Raw genomic sequence first — 24,433 nt, 5'->3', positions numbered from 1 at the left:
AGAAAGATCCAGATGACGACTCTGTTCGCAGCCGCAGTTGGTGTGGCAAGTCGTATAGACTCATCCTTCTTGAGTTAAGACCACGAATTCCTTCCTGTTTCTTTGCTATTTGAGGTAAACATAGGTAGGCCATAGGTACCATCTTCTATGTTGATACTAACCTAACTAAGGTGTCTTTTTTTTAAAGAAATGAGTAAAATTGTTCATGTTTAAGTTGTGTGTATATCCCACAGGGACTGGTATTTTTTTTAAATGTACTCTTTTTTTTCTTTCTTTTTTTTTCTGAGACAGGGTTTCTCTATGCAGCTTGTCCTGTCCTGTCCTGGAACTGGCTTTGTAGACCAGGCTGTCCTTGAACTCACAGAGACTCACCTGCCTCTGCCACCTGACTGCTGGAATTAAAGGCGTGCGCCACCACTGCCCAACGGAATTTGTATCTTGATAGAGGACGGGTTTGCTTTACTATGTATGAAGCTGAGCTCATGGATGTGCTTCACCTCCATCTTGGCTGGTGGCATCATTAAGATCTAGGCAAACACAGGATTTGGCCCTATATTGGCTAATGAAATAATGACAGTAAATTTGACTTCATCACCATCTTAGATAATATAATAACATGGCATAAACCAAAATGGTAACACCTATAAATTCCCTGGGGCCATTAAGCCCTAAGGGGTGAGGTAATCCCTTTATATTAAACTAAAGAGCTAACCCCAGACTTTAATGGCGCTTTGTTGTTGTTTGTTTTTGGAGCTCTTTTTACATAGGCTATTTCCCCATCCTTGTTTATCTGCTTTTCAGCTCCCTTTGAATGGAGGTTTCCTGCACTTGTCAAGACACATCTCGACCCCCCAGTGTGGCTCAACAACCAATGGAATACTTCGCTGTTCCCACAGCATCTCTTACCTTTGACTTGTGCACAGAGCGTTCACAGCCATTTCCTTGGCTCAGCCCTCCCTCCGTTGTCAGAGACTTCCAAAAACTGCAATCTTGAGCTTGAGAATGCCAGAGGCCCAGCGAGCCCTTGGGCCTCCAAAGGAAAAAAAAAGCTGGTAGGATGAGTTGCCCCCTGGGAGGAGTCACTCCCTCTCGTGAGCTAGGATCCCAGAGAAGCCCCCTAAATTGTTAGGAATAAGTGCAGGGTCACAAAGTCAGAGAGCACCACCCTAGCTGAAGTTTCTGGACAGAGCAACAGGAGGGTGTGCTCAGATGAGAAGACACAGACTGGAGGACAAAAAGTGCACTTGAGCTGGGGTGGTGGCACACACCTTGAATCCCAGCATTTGGGAGGCAGAGGCAGGCAGGTCTCTGTGAGTTCGAGGCCAGCCTGGTTGGTCTATAAGAGCGAGTTCCAAAAAAAAAAAAAAAAAAAGAGTGAGTTCCAGGACAGGTTCCAAAGCTACAGAGAAACCCAGTCTTGAAAAACCTTAAAAAAAAACAAAAGAAAGCCGGGCAGTGGTGGCGTGCGTCTTTAATCCCAGCACTCGGGAGGCAGAGGCAGGCAGATCTCTGTGAGTTCGAGACCAGCCTGGTCTACAAGAGCGAGTTCCAGGAAAGGCTCCAAAGCCACAGGGAAACCCTATCTCAAAAAAAAAAAAAAAAAAAAAACCCAAAAAAAGAAGTGCACTTGGTTTTTGTTCTAACTCAGATGGTGACTGTCTTGTCCCCATTGGCTAGGGTCTGACCTCACAGTCTTACTTGATTGGCTAGGCTTCTTAGTCTTTTTTGTTTGTTTGTTTGTTTGTTTTGCTTGTTTTTCGAGACAGCGTTTCTCTGTATAGCTTTGGAGCCTGTCCTGGAACTAGCTCTGTAGACCAGGCTGGCCTCGAACTCACAGAGAGCCGCCTGTGTCTGTCTCCCGAATGCTGGGATTAGAGGCAGATGAGAGAGGTTTAATGCAGAGGACCTGGAAGGAGGGACAGAAGACAAAGGGAAGACAAGGGAGCAAGGCCGAAGTAGAGGAAGAGTAAAGCTTGAATGTGGGGAAACCTGTGGACCACATTCCATTGTGTTAATGTAAAATCCATCTGAATGGGGAACTGAAACACACTGCCCAGCTGTTGTCGAGAGGTACTGTAGCCAGGCCATATTATAGTACAAAGTCTCTAGGACTGCTGGCCCATAGCTTTGGGGAGGTGAAGAAAGATCCTTTCCAAAAGAAAATAGATGGAAAGTGTTATGGGGTGTGCATCAGAGTAGGACATGGACAAGGATTTAATACAATAAAAAAGTCTTTATTAGTCAGCCGGTGTTCAGGATCCCAGTGTAGCCCTGAGCCTTTCTCTGGGTAAACATGTAAGCACAAAAAAAAAAAAAAGAAAAGAAAAAAGAAAGAAAGAAAGAGAGAGAGAGAGAGAGAGGAAGAAAGAAAGAAAGAAAGAAAGAAAGAAAGAAAAAATTCTGGTTTGACTCACTTCAGTTAACAAGAACAGTTGGTCAGAAGCAGAACTGCAGAAGCCAAAAAGCAAGGTTAGTACATTTAGAGGCTTTGCCAAAGCTATGGACTTTGATGGATTAGGTCTTTGTTTTAGTTTTGGCAGGTGGTGCTGTCTACGTGCTGAGTTTTACAGCCTGGATGGTACTTCCATCATGGAGTCAGTTGTGCTAAGGTTTGGGAGCCTACTAAGGTCTAGGGCCCTGTTTCAAAAGGAGGTATCCCCCAACAGTTTGGTCATCAGACTCTCCAGGCAGCCCTGGGGTTTCTGGGAAGTCAGTCTGGCAGAGGATCAGAAAGAGAAATGATTCTCAAAACTTACCCAAGGGCAGGTCAGCGGGGATAGATTCATGGAGTGTAAGGAGAAAGGCTGTTCTTGTTATAAGGGAGAAGGGAAGATGCAGGAGTTGGGGCAGAAAACAGGAGAGAGAAAGGAGTGGCGGATCACAGGTAGAGAGCCCACACAGCCCAAAGGGCCACCAAACGAAAGCTGACACAGGGATGCATGACTTGAGATAGTACAGGCTTAACCAAGCTAGAACTCTAGACTGCACTGACTGACCAGCATGGCCTGGGGCTGGAGAGAAGGCTCACCAGTTCACAACGCTTGGTGCTCTTGTAGGGGACCTGGTTTGAGTTTCCAAAATGCACATCAGGGGATGCCCTCTTCTGGCCTCTGTGGGCATCTGCGTGCACGTGATGTACATACTGACTGTTAAGTTTCAAACCCAGGATGAAACTGAGGTGCCTATTTAACATATCAAAGCAGACCTGGCCTGCAAGGTTCTCCCCAAATCCCTCAGTCCCCACCTGTTACAGGGTATGGCAAGCATATCCCACCCCCACGTGAACTCTCCTGGGCTGCTCTTTCCTATATAATCCAGACATTTTCAGGTACCCACCTTTTTGTACCTTTGGCCTCCTAGCTGCTGTACCTCCATCCTCTCTTTCTCTTTCCCTTCCCTTCCCCCTGTTCCCACATGGCTCAGCTTAGTCTGGTCATGTTCACTCTGGACTTTCTGAGACTTGTCCCTGCCTCTGGCTATGCTCTCCCCATGTCCTTTCCTTTTTATTTCTTTTCATTCACAGACTAGTAGAAATGCCTGTATACACATAAAATAAAGATCAAAATTAATATATTTTAAAAAGTAAGTCATTGCCCGGCAGTGGTGGCACGCGTCTTTAATCCCAGCACTTGGGAGGCACAGGCAGGTGGATCTCAGTGAGTTCAAGGCCAGCCTGGTCTACAGAGCTAGTTTCAGGACAACTAGGACAGAGAAAAACCTGTCTCGAAAAACAAAAACAAAAGAACAAAACAAAACAAAAAAAGTCATCTTGGGCTGGAGAGATGGCTCAGCCGTTAAGAGCAGAGGCTACTCTTGCTGAGGACCAAGGTTTGATTTCCAGCACCCACATGACTCACAAACACCTATAATTCCAGTACCCAGCCCTAAGTCCTATCATTTTAAGGCTTAGATTGCCCCAGATTTTGCCAGTTGGCTCTTATGTTCCTTTGAGATGATCTTCTCGTTTATTGAGAAATAATTGGCTTTCTTGCCTAAGAAATCCCTGGCACAGCTTGCACTTTGCCTCCAGCCCTAACATGACCTAGTTCCCCAAGTCACTGTTGCTTTTAGTTCTCTTTCAATTTTCTTTTTAATTTTGAGACAGTGTCCCTCTTTGTAATACTGACTGTCCTGGAACTCACTCTGTAGACCAGGCTGACCTAGAACTCCCAGAGATCTTCCTGCTTCTGCCTCCTGAGTGCTGAGATTAAAAGCACATACCAACATGCCCAGTTTTGGGGTTTTTTGTTTCTTTTTTAGTGCTCAGTGGTATTTAGAGACCAAAGATCTGGGCATAAGGTGCTTACATGGAGTGCTACTGTGCCAATAACAAGTGTGTTGTTTCCACCGCTGTTCATTTCTATATGTATGTAGACAAAGCATATACCAGCATCCCCTCTTCCAATTCACCAATTCACTGCCATGACATTTGCCTTTTTTTTTTTACAAGAGTCTCATGCAGTCCAAACTGGCCTCAACTCATCGTGCAGCTGATGATTATTTTTAAAGTTATAGATTTATTATTATTATTATTATTTTGGTTTTTCTTTTCTTTCTGTTTTGTTTTTCGAGACAGGGTTTCCCTGTGTAACAGTCCTATTATTTTGGTTTTTCTTTTCTTTTTTTCTTTTTCTTTGTTTTGTTTTTCGAGACAGGGTTTCCCTGTGTAACAGTCCTAGCTGTCCTGGAACTAGCTCTTGTAGACCAGGCTGGCCTCGAACTCGCAGAGATACACCTGCCTCTGCCTCCCGAGTGCTGGGATTAAAGGCGTGTACCCACCACTGTCTGGCTATTTTATTATTTTTTTGTATGTGAGTGTTTTGACTAATCCTGGAAGGGGCCAGAAGGGAGCAATGGATCCCACGGGACTGGAGTTACAGATGGTTATCAGTTCTGGGAATAAAATCCAGTTCTGCAAGAGCAACTGGCATTTGTCTCCAGCCCAGTAGTTGATGATCTTGACCCTCTTCTAGTCCTCCCATCTCCGCTTCTCAAGTGCTGGACTTACAGTAGTGTTGGGGACCAAACCCAGGGCCTACTCTGCCAACTAAGCCGTATCTCCAGCCCCTGGGTTCCTTTCTTGCTTTCTTCTTTCCTGTTCATCTAGCAATGTTCTCTTTTTTTGTAGCCACTCACAGTATCTTGGGTATCTCGTATCTGTGCTCTGCTCAGGCCTTGAAGCTGCACCCCATGACCCCTACATGTGCATCTTCTTCACTGTGGGCTCCGACAGGGGCTCAAGTCAACTCCATGGTGGCTGACCTACCTCACTTCGGCCCTCTCTACCTCTTCTTCCTCCTCACTACACTCTGAATCTGGCTATTCCCTTGTGTGGGTGTCCTCTTCATTCCTTCCAGCTGTTTCTCCGAGAGCCTGTCTTCCCAGACTGCCCTCTGTCCTTTCACTGGAACTGCCTCATCTCCCGCTACGCTGCCACAATACAGAGCGTCCCTGCTGTGCTCCACACAACGGCTTTCATATTGGATCATTAAGAACTAGGAATGGAGGAGGGAGCTCCAAAAATATTAACTACAACCTGGCACAATGGTGGAAACCTACAGTTCCAGGGAGGCTGAGGCAGGGGTGCTGTAGTTTAAAAAAGTGGCGTGGAGAGAAAGACACGTGCTACAGAGTTCACAGACTCAGTCCAAGTGCTCTTTTATATGCAAAGTGTATTAACTCAACCCATGAGTACTTTTCCCCATAAAATTTTTGTTCAATTTTTTTATTTTATTATTATTTTATTTTTTGAGACAGGTTCTTGCTATATAGCCATCATGTGGTGCTGGGAACTGAACCCAGGTCCTCTGTAAGAACACAAGATTTATCATCCACTGGGGTCTGGTTGGGCATAAGCCTTGTTTCTCCCTCCACGATGCTGGCTGGGATAGCAGCAGAAAGGGTGTGAAGGATGGCTCACAAGGTCTTACATCTATAGCCCGGTTACCTGGGATGCTGAGGCAACGAGACCTAGTTCCTGTTTTGACATATGGCGTAACTTGTGATCTTCATGTCCCCCATGTTCTGACATGTGTGTTCCACTGCGGTTTGTTTCTTAAAATTGTGTGTGCACAAGCTATGGGATCTCCTGGGGGTCGTAGGACAATTTCCAGGATTCAGTTTTCTATCATGCATGTCCCAGGGATCAAACTCAGAGGATTCACAACCTTCTCACTGGCCTAAGACTGTAGTTCCTTGGCTGGGCGGTGGTGGTGCATGTCTTTAATCCCAGTACTAGGGAAGCAGAGGCAGGCGGATCTCTGTGAGTTTGAGGCCAGCCTGGTCTACAAGAGCTAGTTCCAGGACAGCTAGAATTGTTAACACAGAGAAACTCTGCCTCAAAATCAAACCAACCAAGCAAAAAACCTTGTACTTCCTTACACAAAACTTGGGGTGGATACTGAGATACATAAGCTGCATGGGATATGGGAGAGCAATTGGGCTATGGCTGAACCCTCAGATCTGACTGGCCCCATGTTTCTACTGAGGCCTGAGAACTTATACACAGCTCGGAACAGCAGGATGGGGCCAAGTAGGGGAGGAGACCAAGTACTGGAGACATGGGCAGTATTAATAGTCTTCATTATACAAGTCAGTATTATTTCTCCTTAACATTCTTTCTCTTGTCTCAACGGCAAAAAAAATCTCAAAACAGTTCTTTTGAAGAACTGAGGTAGCAAGTGATGTGATGAGCTACTTCAGGAAACAGTTAAGCCTAACTGTGCCCCTCCCCTCCCCCAGCGGCCACCTGCAGAGACTGAGGTCCAAGTCCTGTCTCAGAAGAGGAGACACCTACAGAGATCTTATCTTCTCCAGGGTACAGGGGGTTACCTGAAGGAACACAGAGGACAGACACTAGGTCTAACAGCTATTTTATTCCCTAGGAACAAATGCATGAGGAAACTCCAAAATGAAACCGGCGCAGTGACACGGGGGTGGCCTGGCTTCAGAGTTCAGAGGATAGCACGCAGCAGAAGGAACCCGGTGAGGACACCGTCTCTTAGGTACCACCTGAGGAGGGGTGAGGCCTGTGATGTAAAAACTCGCCCCCTCTACAAAGCAGATGTTACACAACTGTCCGAGTCCCAGGACACCGAAGCCTCCCTTGGAAGAACTGAGGTAGGCAGGTAAGACTGTGAGGGGGCTTGAGTGTTACAGAAAACCTGAAATCACTTTCGGGTACCCACAAACGGCTGAGATAACCCAAGATGACTTGAGAGGGAAGGAATCGAAAGGTAGCCAAGAATTTCATGCTTAAGGTGGGGCTGGTCAATCTTGCCAAATCAGGCCCCAGGGTGGTTATAAGAAATATTATCCCTAGCCACCCCAAAGAACTCTGGTCATACTCAATCAAAAGTCATCCTTTTCTCTGTGGATTCATTTATTTCCCCACTCGCGACGTAATTCTGTACCCCTAAACCTGATCCTAAGGATAGGATTGGCAAGGGATAAGGAAAAACCGTGTCTAGCCCTTGCATGCAGCGGCGTCCATGGAGGCGTGAACAAGGTCCTTTGTTGTGTGCTAGGTCACTGGCCCGCCCCTGCAGAACACATGTGGTGACACACTGCACTGTAAGCGGGCCGTGGCTGCTGTCCTGCAGGGTGGACAGACTGTCACAGGGAGGTCTCCTGGACGATGTAGGTCGGGCTGCACGGCTGGTGGACGAGGCCGTCCTCAGCCATCCTCTCCTTTTCCCTGCTGTCCTGCAGCACTCCATTTCTCATCTTCTCTGGAAACAGGGGGGGGACCACAGGGACATCCTGGAGGACAGGGAGTGCAGGTGATGGTAGACAAGGGCAGAGGGAGCATGGCAGGCACAACAATGGGGAAAGGCTTCACATAACAATGGATCTCACCTGGCTGTAGCTTCTCCAGCGAAGCTGTTTCTGGCAGGATAAGGGCAGGAGTGAGAGGAGCTTTGGCAACACTGGATAAATGGTGCCGGGGTTCAGGGTCCGGCCCCGCATTCCCCCTAAAGGCAAAGGTGCTTGTCAAGAGCCCTTCAGAGAACCTTAGAGCAGCACACTCTGCTGTCCCTGCACCAAGGTCCCACCCAGTCCTCCAGCCCATTCTGATGTCAGCAGGGGAGACCAGCTGTTACTGACACTCAGTATCCCAAGGGCAGGGTCCCACCTTCCCCAGACTGAAAAGTCCCCCTCAGCCCCTCATTTTGCTGTGTGGCAGTTCCACGCCCTCACCGGTGAGCAGACTGACAATCAGGCCCACAATAATGACCGTGGTGGAGTTGTGCGCACTGTACCATAAATAGGACAGGGAGTAGAACCGCTGCAGTCCTGTGGGCCTAGGGTGAGAGGGCGAGGACAAGCATTTGGCAGGGCATTCTGGAGGCACTTCAAGCCCCCCCCCCCCACCTACAAGGTCTCAGAACTCAACCTAACCCTGCTTATAGCTTATGGTAACCCATCCCTCAGCAAGGCCCCCATGAAATCCCTCAAAACTGAGCTTCACACCCAAGGAGAACGAGAGCAAGCCGCGCCTCACTTGGACAGGGTGGTAGAAGGCATCAGAGTAGTCATAGTAGTGATGGTCAAGTTGCTGGGCAGGAAGGAGCTGGACCCATTAACGGGAGGGGACACCACAGAAGAGCTCATCCTGCTCACTATGCTCCCAATGCCGATCCAGAAGGCCATGGTAAGTCCAGTCAACAGGCCTACGATGGCACCCTGCCCAGAGACACAGCCAACTCTCTTGTCACAAGGCCCACCACAAACCTCCATACCAGTCCCCAGAACTGCTGAGCGCCCCAACAGTCCAGTTCCATCCACATGCATATCTGGGAAGCCAGGTGTCACTCACAAGAGGGTTGGCACACGGGAAGAACATCCCCAGGCAGAAAAGTCCCAGCAGTGGCCCTCCAACCATGCCAAAGATGCTGAGTGCTGCCTGGAGCCGATGGAAGGAGAAAAGAAAGCACAGGCTTAGAGACTTCAGCCTCAATGTCCTGTCAATCATCAGCTGTTGGTTTCTTCAGGGAGGGAACGGCTGTGGTGATGCACTTCGGGCTGAGGCTGAGCTCTAGGTCTCTCTGGGCCAACAATATCCTAGGAATGATGCTGGGCTTTTGCTCACTTGAGAGTCTGTTCTTAGTTAAAGGCCATCTATCCAAGGATAACGTATGGGACTGGTGAGATGGCTCAGGGGATAAAGGTGCTTGCTGCCAATGCTGACACCGAGTTCCGTGTTCAGGACCCACATGGCACAAGGAGAGAACCAACTCCCAAAAACTGTCCTCTGACCCCCACTTGAGCACTGGCATGCAAGTATCCACACACAATAAATGAATAAATGTATTTCTCTCTTCTTTTTTTTTTTGGGGGGGGGGGTTGACAGGGCTTCTTTATGTAGCCCTGACTGTTCTGGAACTTACTCCATAGACCAGGCTAGCCTTGTACTCAAGAGAGCCGTCCACCTGCCTCTGCTTCCCAAGTGCTGGGATTCAAGGTGTGTGCCACCATGTCCAGCTTAAATGTAGTCATTTTTAAAGGCACATTCCATTCCTCTCAGAACAGCTGTCTTCATTTCCTAGTTCAAACATATACCCCCATCCCTGCTGAGAGCTTCTTCCTCTTGAGGCATTACCTGGAGCACTGATCCCAGATGAGAGGAAATATAGGCCATTCCCAGGCAAATCAGTCCATAGGCAAAGGCTGGGAAGACGCAGAGGGGAGGCAATGTGAGTCAGCAAGTAGAGGGATAACACACTCCAACCAAACTACCACTCTGTACCCCAGTCCCAGGGCCCGCTGCTCTCCCCTGAAAGCCATACATGATGGCTGTGCGCTGCTGCACGAGGCATGTGCTGAGGCCAGGACAGAGTTAGAGAGGCAATCATCCGTAACTGATGACAGTGACCAGGGTGTATCTCAAAACGAACAAGACTTAAGCTACACGGAAGAATAAGCCTACCAAGGCTTCGGGAAAGCAGGATGGCCCGGGTTTCAGTCATCTCAGGGAACCAAGGCTGAATTAGGTCCTCCATGGTGACAGTTGCCAGTGAATTGAATGCGGATGATATGGTGCTGCAGAGAAGGAAAAGACGAGCTGTGTCAGGTCCGAGAGCCAAAGGAGGCAGAACTAAGGACTCCAGAGAGGGTAGGAAACCACCCATTGATGTGGAGCCCAGGCTACTTCAGATGGGTTTGGAAAGCAAGACGCTTCTGATGGAGTGTAGGTGTGTTCACCTAGGTGACTGACACTGTCAACTGAAGCCTGCTTTGGGAGAGGCCATCCAAAACAGATGGGACTGGTCCAGCAGGGGCACTGCAGCAGTACCTGAGGGATCCACTGAAGAGGCAGGCGACAAAGAGCCCAGGCAGCCCCGGCATGTCCTTCAGGAGGTCCATGACGAAATAGAGCACTAGCTGCAAGGAGAGCAGACACACTCAGAGAGAAGCCTGGGCGCATCTTCCTCGAGCAGGGAGGAAAAGGGCTCGGAAGAGCAAACTCCATAGCCCACCCAGCCCGCCACTGATGGCCAGTGTGACCACAGCATGCTGCCTCACACACCAAGCCCGTCTGCTACAGAAGGAGGTTGTTGGGAAGCTTAGATGAGAGCAGACATGCAGCAGTTTCCAGTGAAGGCTGGCTGGCTGCCCACCCATTAAATGGGTGGGCACTGATTAGATCTGCTCAGGACTGGAGTCTGACACTAGACAGCTGGGATCTCAGGATGGAAAAAAAATAGTCATCTATTTTTTTTTTTTTTTTCAATTTAGCCACACAGGTTTTAATTTAGGGATCCAGACTGGCTTCGCATGAGCACAGGATGGAGACAGAGAGGCAGAGAGGCCCTCTCACCTGGTCAGGTGCTGCTTGCTCTTGCTGGGGGCTCATAGTATATTTCTTATAATAGGCAAACATGACCAGACCAATGAGGGAGCTCATGCACAGGGACACTTGTTGGCAGGGGAACACCGCATAGCAGGAACTGCAAAAGATCAGTGCCAGAAGACAGAGATAACAGACACTGTTAGACGTGCCCTCCTGAACCTCCAGAAAGCCCCCAACAAAGGGGAAGGCACTCTGAATCTTGTCCCACCCCACTGCTCCCAGGGACCCCATCCCCGCACTCACAGAATAGCAGCTTTCTCTGAGCGGGAGCTGAGGTAGCGCTGCACCTGAGCCTGATTCACTCCATACAAGGACAGCATCATGAAAACCCCCCCAAAGGCCAAAGTCCAGAAAGTATGACGCACAAAGGGGTCGGGATCCAGCCTGCAACAGAGATACCCGGTCACTGCCACAGCCACCTCACCTCAGGTGTGCATCCAGGCAACGTCCAGGCCTCTACACCCATGATCACTTTCTCTCTGCTTACTAAAGGCCCGAGACCAGGCTGAAATGGACTCAGTCCGTAGACGCTACAGGTACCAGTCAAGGAAGCACAGACTTACTCAATCCCAGAGATGCGGCCATACTGGGAAGACACGTTCCATACATGACCCAAGCCGCCCACTCTGGCCGAGCCTACAATGATAACCACCAGCTGCCCTAGGAACATGACCAGCGTTTGGAACACATCTGTCCAAATGACAGCCTTGAGCCCACCCTACAAGAAAAAAATATCACATCCGTCACAAATGCCAAATCAACCAGAGAGGGTGGACATCACACTACCAAGAAAGCCCTTGCATATAACCCCTTAAACTGTTAGTCACTCCACCTTCTCCGCCTCACCCTGGAACTGCATCCCATTTCCTGTATCTCTTTACGCTGGCCCTTCTTTTCCTTCTCCCATCTTCCCACTGTCACCCAGGTTAACTGCAATTACCAGTGCAGTGTAGATGTTGCAGACAATTCCGAGGGCCAGGACCGACAGCCATAGATCAAATCCTGTCACTGAAAACAGATAAACGTCACAATCCTACCTCTGGTAGGTTTTCCAGAGCAGTCCTGGTGAGGATAGCTACTCAAATCATAGAGAGGAGCCAGCTGGGGTTGTCACATGACTTTAATCCCAGCATTCTGGGAGGCAGAGACAGGTAGATCTCTGGGAGTCTAGTGTGCTCTATACAGCAGAGTGCCAGGACAGCCAGTACTACATAGGGACTTTGTCTCAAAAACAAAACAAAAACAACAACAAAAAACAAAGAAAACCCATCACAACATGGAAGCAATTAGTCATTAGAGGGGAAACAAATCATTTCTCAACACGAGGAAAAACATTTTCAGAGCTCCACCGAAATGCCGATTAACCAGTTCAGGTGTGGCCTGGTAATGTTTGATCAGCTTTCGATCGAGGTGAAAGAAGTCTCCGTCTGCCCCTCGTAGAGACCAAGAGCCCTGTCCATGAATTAGTTCTCTCTAGCACACTACCCCCCCCCCCCCGCCCCTCCTAACGGCATTTCTCCAGTCTGCCAAGGCTGGAATCAGGGACCATAACTCCTCACCTGCATTGAGGGCCAAGGACGGTGCATAGAGAGCGACGCCCATGTAGATCACCTGTGGGAGATGGGAAGGGTGTGAAGGGGAAGAGACGCGGGTGGAAAGACAGTGTCCCCAAGGCTTGGGCTTACTTCCCTCTAATGCCTCCCAAAACCTGTCATATCTACAGTGGCATTGGACAGGATGCCATCAGGGACTTGACCAACTAGTGACTCACAGGAATTTTAATGGCAACTCTGAAGGCCTGAGTTCAGCCCCTCCCCTGCCCCAGGCCCACCTACCATCTGAAAGATGAAGGTCACAGTTCCAAGGATCCTCACAACTTTATTGAAGCGGAGCTCCAGGTACTAGATACAAGTACAAAGAATTTATGTGCCTTTTAAGGCATGGCATTTTGTGACTCCAACCCTCACAATACATAACCTCTTTCCTCAAGAGGCCTAGTAACACAAGGAAATATGCAGAACATATACTCTGGACCCTCTGGGCATGGCACTCTCCAACCCCCTCCCCCAGGAAGAAGAGCTACTTGGGGCAGTCATTCTTTGGTGGAGCCCGAGTCACAATCTTAGGTACCCATCCCCTTCTCCATGCCTTTCCTGTTTACCTCATAGGCACTGGTAAGATGCAGGCGGTAGAAGACTGGGATGAAGATGTGAGCAGGGATCAGAAGTCCCAGGAAGTAGGAGCATCCCAGGAACCAATACTGGGTTCCGAATTGGTAGATCTCAGCTGGTGCCCCCAGGATGGCTACTGCTGACTGGAAGGTGGCCAGCAGGGACAGTGCCACGGGAAGGCAGCCCATTTTGCGGTCTGCTAGCAGCAACTCACCAACAGTATGCCGGCCCCATCCACGGCAAGCATGATAGAGCCCAATGATGAGGGAGAGAAGGAGCAACAGGCCAAACACCACATAGTCCACGACAGAAAAGGAGGAAATAACCCTGCTGGTGTCTGAGGTTGTGTGGAAGGGAGCTGAGGTGCTCTCCCCCATACTCATCCTCTCTGTGCCCGTTTTTCAGGACTTGGTATTCCTGGGCTCAGAGCTGTCAGTTCACCGACCGAGCACGTATAGGCGAATGGCTCTGAGTTGGTTCCTGGCTCAGTTTCACAGCATTCCTCTTCCAGGCAGTGACACAGTCCAAGAGCAACTGGAAGAATCCATCTCTTAGTTAAGCCTACCCTGCCCTCATGGCTGCCCACCCACAGGCTGCTGACATGTCATGGCCAGACTCAGACTAGCCAGCCAGCACAGTGGTGAATGCCTGCAAGGTACAGGCGGGTTTGCTAGAGGTTAGGGAGGGAGGGGAGGAGGGAGGAAGCAGCAGAGAGTGAGACACAGGAGACAGTAACTTGGCCAGGACCTTTGCATGTACAGTTATGAAATTCAAGACCTTTCTTGGGTCTCCACCCGAGTAGTAAAATAAAAATCAACTCTAGCCTAATATTCTTCATATAATCCCTGCCTCCATTTGCGGGCACAGACCCAGTCACTACAATGTATTGAGCCAGCAGAGCCCAGCCTGGCGCCACAGCCCAGCAGGGAAGAAATGGGAAACCAATGACAGCAGGGTTTCCCCTATTCTCCTTGGCCTCAGTTCCACTTCTCATGACCCAGAGACCCAGAGGTGTCATTCTCCAAACAACACCCTCCCCCCGCATCTCAGCCCAGCGAGCTCACCTCTCTGATATCTCCAGCCCCATTCAGAACAGAAGGCTCACTACTCTGTACCCCTTTCTCTTTCGGGATTAAAGGCATGTGCCACCACTGCCCAGTTGTATCTCTTTATTAGCATCCCCGGTATCACTAGAGAAACCTACCTGTCGGGCCTCAGCTCCTGCAAGACACACCCATCAAGGGTGGATCTGGTCGGAGTGATAAAATTAAAAAGTGAGACAGACAGGGGTCAGTGGTTAAGAGTATTTGCTCTTGTGGAGAACCCACGTTCTAGTCTCAGCATCCACATGGAAGTTCACAGTAATCTATTACTCTAGTTCCAGGGGGTGTGATGCCCTCTGATTGCTTCTGTGGGCACCAGGTACACATGTGGAGCAGACAGGCACACAGACAAGACACCCATATACATGATGCTGGGCTCAGACACATACCTGGAGAAGCAATCTCTGAGGCAGAGCTGCCTGGAGCAGCACTGAGGTAGAGGCCCTGATTCTGTAAGGAGCTGAGGAAAGAGCAAGAATTGGGGTCAGAGGAATGCATTTGTGGCTATCTGTTCCGGGCTCTTCAGGGAACCAAGCACTGTGCCCCAAAATGGCCCATATCACCCTATGTCCCGGCTCAACTCTAACAGACCCAGACTAGAGAGCAGAGAGTTCACATTCAGCAGCATTCTTAGCTGGATTAGGCTCTCAGGCTAAATCGCTCTTGGCACCCTGTGTTCTAGCAGAGTTAGAAAGGAGTTGCCTAGAAAACGGGAAAGTTACTTTTCTAACTCTCTTTCACACACAATCACCATTCTAATAATATGCCACAATCTTTAAAAGAACAAAGATGGGATCACACTATTCCAAGTCAGCCACTCTTACAGCGCCCCCACTTCACACAGAAGCATTAAAGATCCAGACATTCAAGTAACCTTTTCTTTTCTTTTTTTTTTGGGGGGGGGGGTGGTTTTGAGACAGAGTGTCTCTGTAGCTTTGGAGCCTGTCCTAGAACTAGCTCTTGTAGACCAGGCTGACCTCGAACTCACAGAAATCCACCTGTCTCTGCCTCCTGAGTGCTGGGATTAAAGGCGTGCGCCACTGCTGCCCTGGCCATAACCTTTTCCTTTTTTCTATGTTTATGTATGCACGGGTGCATGTGAGCAAGTTCGCGAGCATGTGGAAACCCAGGTGTCTTCCTTGGTCTTCACGCTTAGGTGGCAAGCCTTGACCTACTACTAAACTATCTCCTGGGCCTCTCAAGCAACCCTCCTAAAACACAGCTAAGTAACTGTCAGAGGCAACATTAGAACACAGGCTATGGATCCCTCATCCATCCTGCTCTCCCAAATGTCCATCCTCTCGTCTTGAAAAGCAATCCCTAAGCAGGGCAGTGGTGGCACATACCTTTAATTCCACCATAAGGGGGGGGGGGGGGGAAGGTCAGCCTGATCACAGAGCAAGTTCCAGGACATTGAAACAAACACAAAATAAACAAAAAGCAATCCCCTAGAAGTACTCCTCAGGCCGGGCAGTGGTGCACACCTTTAATCCCAGCACCTGGGAGGTAGAGGCAGGCAGATCTCTGTGAGTTCGAGGCCAGCCTGGTCTGCAAGAGCTAGTTCCAGGACAGGCTCCAAAAGCTACAGAGAAATCCTGTCTAGGGGTGGGGGTGGGGTGGGGGACAAGAATCAAAAAAGCACTCCTCCTCGGTGTGGAAGTAACACTAGAGAATACTGCATATTTAGATAGCCTTACGCGATGACAGTTCACGTTCTCTGAAACCTGCTTTTGAGCCAGGAGTAAATAAAGTGCCTCTATGTCACCTGTCACCGGTTCACAGACTTTTGACCCATCTGAAGAATCAGTCACACCTCAGATCCTATCTAGGACCTTCTAGGTGCTAAATTCCTACCTTCGAGCAGCCTAAGGCAGGGTGGTACAAGGGACTTTTCCTAAACTATAGCTCTATATCCTATCTAATATGTGCCACTAAATAAACTATAACTATATATCCTGTCTAGTACAGGCCACTAGGCTAGAAACCCCACCTTCTAAAACTCAAATACCCTCCCTCAAGCCTCCTCCAATGGTGAGCAACAGGGTATTTCACCTGAAACACCCTCAGCATCTCTATACAAAACCAGTAAAGAACAGGTCTTGAGTCTCTATTGTAGGGGTTGGTGAGATGGTCCAGGGGTTCGGGGTTCTGACTTCTCTGTAGAGGACTCAAGTTTGGATACAAGCATCCATAGTAACAGCCTGAAACTACCGCTAACTCCAGCTCTGTCGCTTCTGGGCTCCTCTCACTAGTACTCATGAACAGACACACACAGAGCACAAAACAGTAAAGAAACTGTTCACAGGTAATTCACCGTGGTCCAACCTCACTATTCCCAAGGCTAGAAAGGATCAAAGTGCTAACTGTAGTAAGTCAGTCATGGAACAGTGCATAGATTTCAACCAATCTAGTGACAGATTAATACATCCTGCCTACCAGGAGATCAGGGCATCTTCTCCCACACTGTATTCAGATACTGCCTGGTTGACAAGGTGCACTACACACATGTTAACGAAGGGTCTGAGCTTGGGCCACACGTTCTATGTCACAATGCAACTCTCTAGATCAACAGTCCCAACAGGGCAGGCTGGTTTAACCTAAGGATGCCCCAGGCCTTTGTATTTTGTAACACCTTGAGATTTCTCACTCCTTGGCAAGCAGTCACTACTATGAAAACGTCTTAGACTAGGTGGTGGCGCACGCCTTTAATTCCAGCACTTGACAGGCAGAGGCAGACGGATCTCTGAGCTGGACGTCAGGCTGGTCTACAGAGTGAGTCAGACAGGACAGTCAGAGCTACACAGGAGGCAGAGACAGGTGTTGCTCTGTGAGTTTCAGGACAACCAGTGCTACACAGTGAGACCCTATCTCAAAATAAAAACACTGACTGGTTCCCTCTACTTCTGGAGTTTCTGAAAATTTTGTTTTTGTTTTGTTTTTCGAGACAGGGTTTTTCTGTATAGCTTTGGTGCCTGACCTGGAACTAGCTCTTGTAGTCCAGGCTGGCCTCGAACTCACAGAGATCCGCCTGCCACTACCTCTGGGAGTGCTGGGATTAAAGGCGTGGGCCACCACCACCCAGCTTCCTGACAAATTATTTGCATTAGGCACCAAGAATCCTCGAGGATGGAGGAAGAAGAAACTAAGCAGACAGGAAAATGCCAATCCAGTGACGGGTTTCAGTTCACACAATCTGATTCTAGGAAAAGAACAGTGGCCTTCTGAACACTCCACAGACACACCAATGGACATGTCTATCTCAGAGGGGTAGCCAGAAGAAAGCCAAGCTACTTCCCTAAGTCGGATTCTCATGTCATCTGGCGGTTTGTGGGTTTTGAAGTCCTGGGGACCTGAACAAGCTAGTAAAGCGCAGGTCCACAGGGCTAAATCCTTACCGGCTTCCTCCTTTGAAATGCAAATGCCAACGGCCACAGACGGGTCTTGGGTTTAAAATTCCTCAAGGTCTAAATAGTTTCTCACCAGAACAAAATATTTCAGCAGCTAAATGTATTAATAAATATAAATTCAGGACTTCCAGGCAGGTACCTGGAACAGGCAGGTTACCTGAAATGAACTCCAACTGTCTTTGGTGACCTCTTGAGGTGTCCTCATCAAAAGCAATAGCTGCCCTTTGGTGTGACGGGTTTCTCCCAGCGCCCTTCCAGACAGGACTCCTGCGGCTGCTACTACGCTGCAGAAGCGCTACCTTGCCTTGCGTCGGTGGTTCGGCCAGGACTACCAAAGTTCCTTCGTTCCTTCCGAAACCAGCATTGTTCTTTTCCTGGGAAGGCAAAGAACACGAGTTAGGGAAGCGTCTTTCCCGCCCCACCACCTTGCCCGGGCTCCGGGGAACTACGCAACATTAAGGTGAAGGGTTCCCAGACTCGTGTCCTCCTGCTAGCGTTTGCCCTTCGCCCTCCGATCTCCGCTCCTCCATCACCCATACCCTTTTTCGACTCAGTTTTCCCCTCCTCTCCACACGTGGCGAACCCACCACTTTGCGCTAGTATTTAAGACCTTTCCCCAAAGCCCACGCGGAGAGGCTCGCCCCTCGCCTCGCCCCGCCCCTCCCCTCCCAGCTCCGCCTCTCGCTTCCCAAGGCGACTGAACTGGGCCTCTTTGCCCAATCCCTACCCAACCCCCCCATCCCGGCCCAGCCCACCTGCGCGATTCCACACGTGGGTAGCTGGCCCGCAGGCCAGCCCGGCTCGAGCAGCGTCAGGCTTGGTGACAGCGGGACCCCGCCCCCCCGCCCGCCCTGATCGCCGCGCCGCCATGTTTACTGAGGGCGGATGGAGAGTCCCAGTTGTCCGCACCGTGCTGAGGAAGCAAGCAGTAGACTCCAAGCAACTAAGCGGCGCCTGGGGAGGCCTGCGCTCCCGGAAGAATGGCGGGAGGGTGGGTCTGCCCGCCAGGAACAGGCACCGGGGAGCGCGGACATGAGCCCAGAAGACGGGGAGCAGCAGCCGCGCTCAGGCAAACCATGCCACGCCCCACGGCGCCAGCCGAGGACTGATTAGGCCACGCCCCAGAGAGGCCGGGTTTGCAAAATTAGGCCCCACCCCAAGGCTGAGGCGTGATGCGCGGGGGCGGGGCCTCGTGCTCGGCTCTCGCGAGCTGTCAAGAAGGTTGAAAGGAGTGGAAAATGGCGTCTCGCGAGCCAGGCAGTTCTGCGGGCTCGATACCTTGGGTTGCTACCCTGCTCCTGGCTGTGGGCGTGGAGAGGGCTCTGGCTCTACCTGAGGTACAGAAGAAAGCTGGTTTGAGATCTGGCTGAAGAAGGTTGCCGATCGTCAGCCTTGTGTCGAGCTCGCTCGCCGGTGGCTGTCCCAGCCGAAGCTCAGATTTCTCCCTTGAAGATTCCCTAGCCCTGTCCCAGCGGGGATCGTGCTCCCGAGTACTCTCGTAGCGCCGGCCACTGGAACCTTCGCCCTGCCCACATTCAGAGACCTTTGAAATTTGATCTCCTTGCTTTTTGAATAACTTTAAATTGTTCTTCCCACTCTAGAGTCCCCGGCTCCTCTGCCAGCTGTCCTTGCACGAATACCGTGCGTGCTGCAATGGCATGACTGAGTACTTTGTGTACCCGCGTGCAGCTCTTTAACACTTGCCAAAGCATGCCTGTCAGGTGGAGAAGTCTCTGGAAAGGACATAATATAGTCAAGTAATGATTCTTCTAGATGAGGACCTTCTTTTGTGAAAGACCTGTAGACTTGTATAGTGCACTGATTTGGTGCCCTGTGGTAGCCGAAGAAATGGGTTCTATTTATAAAAGCCAGCTTTCTGCTCTGTGTTGTAGGAATTCTGGAGAGAGTACTGACAACTAACTATTGATTCTTGTTTATTCTTTTTCTTTCTGGAGTCTTAATAAGGTTTCTTTCTTTTCTACAGATATGCACCCAGTGTCCAGGAGGTGTGCAGAACACGTCCAGAGTAGCCGTTTACTGTGAGAATACATCGGAGTCAATGCAAGCCCGATGCTGCCTGAATCAGAAGGGCACCATCTTGGGGTGAGGGAGGAGAAGACATCCTTGGATACTCACAAAAGTTCACAGACGAGTCTACCGTCTTGCCTAACTGACTTTGGGGATAAATACCGGCACCTAACTGGAGACGTCTAATGCTTGATTGTAAAACGTTTAAATTGGGTGTAGTATTATTCGATAGGTAAAAGATCCCCCCCCCATGACAATAGTTCTTGCCATCTTATAGACTTGTGTGGCATCATTTAAAAATAGCTTTGTTTTTGTTTATTTGTTTTTGTTGTTTGTTTCTGAGACAGGGTTTCACTGTTAAGCTCTGGCTGTCCTGGAACTCACAGAGATCCACCTGCCTCTGCCACCACCGCTAGGCTTAAAAATAGTTTTATTAGAACTCTTTGGATTATTTTTTACTAAAATACATTTACAATTTTCTTTCTTTTTTCTTTTTTTTAGACAGGGTTTCTTTGTGTATCTCTGGAGCCTGTCCTGGAACTCGCTCTGTAGACCAGGTTGGCCTCGAACTCACACCTGCCTCTGCCTCCCAAGTGCTGGCTTTCAAGGTGTGGGCCTGGCACAATTTTCTTAATTTTTTTATTTTTTTTGTGTGTGTCTGGGTGCATGCACTTGAGTGCAGGTGCTGGAAGAGTTCAGAGGCTTTGGGTCCTCTGCAGCTGGAGGGATAGGCAGCTGTGAGATGTCCAACATGGGCGCTAGGAACTGAACTCGGTTCTCTGCAGGATCGGTACTCACGCTTATCTGCTAAGCCATCTCTCCAGTCCTTAGTTTTCTTCTGTCTTTTTGTTATAGCTGTTCTGAGCACTAGGGAATGAGTCTAGGACCTTGTGCATGCTATCCAAGCTACCTTTTTTGGTTTAGCTTTTCTTTCTTTTTTTTTTTAAATTTATTTATTTATTATGTATATAGTATTCTCCTGCATGTATGCTTGCATGCCAGGAGAGGGCACCAGACCTCATTACAGATGGTTGTGAGCCACCATGTGGTTGCTGGGAATTGAACTCAGGACCTCTGAAAGAGCAGCCAGTGCTCTTAACCTCTGAGCCATCTCTCCAGCCCCCTTTTCTTTTCTTTGGCACAGGATCTTCCTATATAGCTCTGTCCAGGGCATTGTGCATGCTAGACAAGACAAGCTATCTTTTTTTTTTTTTTTTTTTTTGGTTTAGCTTTTCTTTTCTTTGGGACAGGGTCATCCTATACAGCCCTGTACTTACTGTATAGCACAGCATGGCCTCAAGCTCACATCATTTCTGCATCAGCCTCCCAAGTACTGGGGTTACGGATAAGCCATCATACTGACTCCTTTCAGCATTTATCATTTTGACACTTAATCTCACTGAATTGCCTACATAACCTTGAACTTGTGATCCTCCTGCCTCAGCTTCCTGAGTAGCAGGGATTACAGGTAGCTTGCACCACCAGGTCAGAAACTAAGTTATATATTTTATAATGTTAGGATTTTGTACTTCATAGGCACTCAGTAAATGAAAATAATGGTTGAAGTTCTTTTTTGTTTGGTTGATTTTTTGAGACAGGGCTTCTCTGTATAGCCCTGGCTGTCCTGGAACTCATTCTGCAGTCCAGGCTGGCCTTGAATTTAGAGATTTGCCTCCCTTTGCTTTGGAGTGCTGGGACTAAAGGCTAGAAGTTCTTAATGTATAGAAGTTTATAGTAGTCTCTGATAGGAAATATAATTGGGAAAAACTTAAGTGATTTGCTTTTTTTGTTTTGTTTTGTTTTTTCTTTCATTTAAAACCTCTGTGGCTGGGCTTGGTATTTGTAATTTCAGCACTTTGGAGGAGGATCAAGAATTCAAGGTGGGCTAAGAGGCAGTGAAGCAAGCCTTTAATCCCACCCAGCACTGTGCAAGGCCAGCCTGATCTACAGAGCAAGTTCCAGGCCAGCCAGGTATTACAGAGAAACCCAAGGTCACCTTTAGCTACCTTGTGAATTTGAGGCTAGCTTGGGTTACATTGAGACCTTGTCTGAAAAAGAAATCATCTCGATGGGAATGCTGACGGGGATGCTGCGCTCTGTGGTTCTTGTCTCTCACCCCAGCATTTGAGAAGCTGAGGCAGGAGGATTGTCACAGGTTGAGACCAGCCTGGGATGCAGAGTAAGACCCTGTCTCAGAACAAAAGAAAATCTCTGTAGTGTGGTGGTTGTGGCTGTGGCTTGGTGATCAAGTGCCTCACACGCGCAAGACCCTGGGTTTAATCCCCAGCAAGGGCAACAAAAGCCTCTGGGTCTGAGGCTCACAGGATAGGAGCTACTAACCCTGGAGAAAATAACACCAAGTTTCTTCTAATACTTGCACAGTGCATAGCTATACTGGCTAGAACTGTGATTGCAATGTTCCGTATCAGAACTGATCAGCACAGGAGCCACGATGTCATACCTGTTTGTAGTCTTTCTTGTGAGAATGCATTTGAATTTTAGGTAAATTACAATGTCGACATATGTAGCTAGCGCTAACTAGATTGGATAATACATAATTACAATGTCTCCTACCATAGTACTTCTCTTATAGTTCTGAACATAGTGTTGTTCTGTCAGTATTGGATTAAGTGGGGTGTGTGCACAAATACTAACCTTGCTAGGCATGGAAAAGAGACATAGTTACAGTAATCACTTTGTTTCTTCAGTCTAGATCTCCAGAACTGTTCCCTGAAGGATCCTGGTCCAAACTTTTTTCATGCTTCAACTGCTGTTATCATGTAAGCATTTAGGTACTTTCCTAATATGGTGATGGGAAAGTCTTTGGAGATAACTCTTAAAAAGGGTAGATTAATATTAGCGTCTAAACCTGTATAACTGAGGGTGAGGGTTGGACTAATAGCCCACCCAGGAAAGCATGTATAAGTGTTAAAAGCATGCTGTTCTCAGCAGAGTACTAACACTGTGTGCTTTGCAGAGACCTTCAAACAAATCCTCTCAAGGAAGACTTGACCAACACCTTCCGTGGCTTTACCCAGCTCCAGACTCTGTGAGTAATAGACTGGGAAGAGAAATCATAGATCTTAATTGTTAGTCAACATCGGAGCTGCTGTTGCTACTGTGTGTGTGTGTGTGTGTGTGTGTGTGTGTGAGCGCGCATAGATGCTTGAGTGAGCTCATATGCACAGGTGTATGTGTGCGCTGTGTGTTGCTGGTGAATGTTTGTTCTGCTACTGAGCTACACCCTAAACTCTTTGGCTGTGTGTTTATGATCATGTGTGCTGTCTTCAGGATATTACCACTAGATGTCACCTGTCCTGGAGGTATTAATGCCTGGGAAAGTATTATCTCTTTCACGGACAAGCAAATTTGCCAAGGGCAGAAGGACCTTTGCAATAGCACTGGAAGGCCAGGTATGCTGTGGAATGACCATCTCAATGGCGAGTCCTTTTCCGTCTTTCTAAGGTGACGTCATTCTCTGCTTTAGAAGAATAAAGATGCTAAGTGCCTTTCTGTTCGGAGTTCTCTATTCCCCTATCAAGGTTTTAATTATTTTTTTAAAGATTTATTTATTTATCATGTATACAGTGTTCTGTCTGCATGTACGCCTGCACACCAGAAGAGGACACCAGATCTCATTACAGATGGTTGTGAGCCACCATGTGGTTGCTGGGAATTGAACTCAGGACCACTGGAAGAGAAGCCAGTGCTCTTAACTGCTGAGTCATTTCTCCAGCCCAAGGTTTTAATTATTATTGTTAGTGTTACAGTCTGATTATTTATGATATTCTATTTTTTTTGTTTTTGTTTTTATTTTCTGAAGCAGAGTATATATTCCTAGCTGATCTGGAACTTGTGTAAACAAACTGGCCTTCAACTCACAGAGATATGCCTGCCCCTGCCTCCCAAATGCTGGGATTTGGGCATCTGCCACCATGCCCAGCTTTTTTCTCTACTTTTGACCTAGAAATAATTAAAAGATCTAAGCAGATATTTGAGGAAAATACCTAATGAGATTCAGTGATACCCTCCCCTCCCCGTAGCATGCTTCTGAGATCAGGGAGACTGGCTTGTCAGGGTCACATGGCCTTAGACTCCAGTGACGCTTGTTTTCCTCTGGCTCCCAGAAATGTGTCCTGAGAATGGATCTTGTGCACCAGAAGGTCCTGGCCTTTCGCAGTGCGTTTGTGCTGATGGTTTTCACGGATACAAGTGTATGAGGCAGGTAAGGAACTGGACCTTTTAGAAACAGAGGGATGCATTTGGCAAGAACCTCTCAGAAAGAGACAAGGCCGAGATGAGGAGATGCATGGCGGAGAAAAACTAGGTGGCGGAAAGTGACCCTGCATATACTGCTGTGACTGTTTGTTTGTTTGCTAATCGCAGGGTTCCTTTTCACTACTTATGTTCTTTGGCATTCTGGGATCCACCACGCTAGCCATCTCTGTTCTACTTTGGGGAACCCAGCGCCGAAAGGCCAAGGCTTCATGAACACAGGGCTTCCTGCTCACCTGAGATCACCCTGATCGTGACAAACAGGACTGGCCAGGGGGCGGATCCTGCTCAAAGCTGAAGAGGACATTGATAATGAAGGAAGGTGTCAAATTGCACCACCTCGGAGTGATGGACCCTCGGTTCAGGAGTGGACGAGTACTTGTTTGTATTATTGACTACAATAAACACTTTTTTCCCCCATTGTTTTAGGGACTAGCGCCATACCTTCGCGTCTTTCTTGCTTGAGGGGCTGGTTTGGGACGGTCAGGTTTCACGGGTCTCCAGGGTTTTGCTCGGTGCTCGGTGTGATGCTGAGGACCCACCCCATGGTCCCGCCCCTTACGTGCCCGGCCCCGCCCCTCACGCTACCGGCTGCCT

General features: G+C 48.7%; 2 protein-coding genes across 5 annotated transcripts; one reads left to right on the top strand and one right to left on the bottom strand.

The window, feature by feature from the left end:
- Positions 1 to 6,856: 6,856 nt before the first annotated feature.
- On the bottom strand, positions 6,857 to 18,580 carry LOC121439632 (sodium-dependent multivitamin transporter-like). Of its 3 annotated transcripts, none has more exons than XM_041640161.1 (18): positions 18,410 to 18,580; positions 17,691 to 17,907; positions 14,516 to 14,586; positions 13,014 to 13,557; positions 12,688 to 12,753; positions 12,412 to 12,463; positions 11,793 to 11,860; positions 11,416 to 11,570; positions 11,096 to 11,236; positions 10,820 to 10,949; positions 10,295 to 10,383; positions 9,929 to 10,041; positions 9,602 to 9,669; positions 8,819 to 8,905; positions 8,504 to 8,685; positions 8,200 to 8,303; positions 7,858 to 7,973; positions 6,857 to 7,761 (listed from the first exon to the last, which is right to left on the bottom strand). In XM_041640161.1, the coding sequence occupies exons 4-18, from the start codon at positions 13,404 to 13,406 to the stop codon at positions 7,615 to 7,617; spliced, it is 1,911 nt and encodes a 636-aa protein (XP_041496095.1). In that variant the 5' UTR covers positions 13,407 to 13,557; positions 14,516 to 14,586; positions 17,691 to 17,907; positions 18,410 to 18,580; the 3' UTR covers positions 6,857 to 7,614. The 3 variants fall into 3 exon arrangements, with proteins under 3 accessions (XP_041496095.1, XP_041496097.1, XP_041496096.1); XM_041640163.1 differs by lacking the exon at positions 18,410 to 18,580 and adding an exon at positions 18,289 to 18,363; XM_041640162.1 differs by lacking the exon at positions 18,410 to 18,580 and adding an exon at positions 18,073 to 18,150.
- Positions 18,581 to 18,705: 125 nt separating this feature from the next.
- LOC121439633 (all-trans retinoic acid-induced differentiation factor-like) lies at positions 18,706 to 24,279 on the top strand. 2 transcript variants are annotated; one of them, XM_041640164.1, is made up of 7 exons: positions 18,706 to 18,870; positions 19,518 to 19,636; positions 22,270 to 22,341; positions 22,539 to 22,610; positions 22,853 to 22,974; positions 23,689 to 23,786; positions 24,000 to 24,279. In XM_041640164.1, exons 1-7 carry the CDS (start codon positions 18,772 to 18,774, stop codon positions 24,132 to 24,134), a joined length of 717 nt encoding a protein of 238 aa, XP_041496098.1. In that variant the 5' UTR covers positions 18,706 to 18,771; the 3' UTR covers positions 24,135 to 24,279. The 2 variants fall into 2 exon arrangements, with proteins under 2 accessions (XP_041496098.1, XP_041496099.1); XM_041640165.1 differs by having other exon boundaries at positions 18,719 to 18,870; positions 23,948 to 24,279.
- Positions 24,280 to 24,433: the final 154 nt, after the last annotated feature.

The sequence above is a fragment of the Microtus oregoni genome, unplaced genomic scaffold, assembly GCF_018167655.1.
Source record: "Microtus oregoni isolate MIOR12 unplaced genomic scaffold, Mior012 000062F_ref0000492, whole genome shotgun sequence".
Taxonomy (NCBI): domain Eukaryota; kingdom Metazoa; phylum Chordata; class Mammalia; order Rodentia; family Cricetidae; genus Microtus; species Microtus oregoni.
The sequence above is the reverse complement of the archived record's forward strand: the minus strand, read 5'-3'. Positions and strand labels throughout refer to the sequence as shown.

What these genes read in the sequence shown, in the direction of transcription:
- LOC121439632 (XM_041640161.1), bottom strand. Translation starts at nt 13,406, where the DNA reads ATGAGTATGGGGGAGAGCACCTCAGCTCCCTTCCACACAACCTCAGAC. An exon ending in CCTTCTACCACCCTGTCCAA is followed by an intron (nt 8,304 to 8,503) that starts GTGAGGCGCGGC and finishes CTCTCACCCTAG; the next exon opens with GCCCACAGGACTGCAGCGGT. An exon ending in GATTGTCAGTCTGCTCACCG is followed by an intron (nt 7,974 to 8,199) that starts GTGAGGGCGTGG and finishes CTTTGCCTTTAG; the next exon opens with GGGGAATGCGGGGCCGGACC.
- LOC121439633 (XM_041640164.1), top strand. Translation starts at nt 18,772, where the DNA reads ATGGCGTCTCGCGAGCCAGGCAGTTCTGCGGGCTCGATACCTTGGGTT. An exon ending in TTTACCCAGCTCCAGACTCT is followed by an intron (nt 22,611 to 22,852) that starts GTGAGTAATAGA and finishes TGCTGTCTTCAG; the next exon opens with GATATTACCACTAGATGTCA. An exon ending in CAATAGCACTGGAAGGCCAG is followed by an intron (nt 22,975 to 23,688) that starts GTATGCTGTGGA and finishes TCTGGCTCCCAG; the next exon opens with AAATGTGTCCTGAGAATGGA.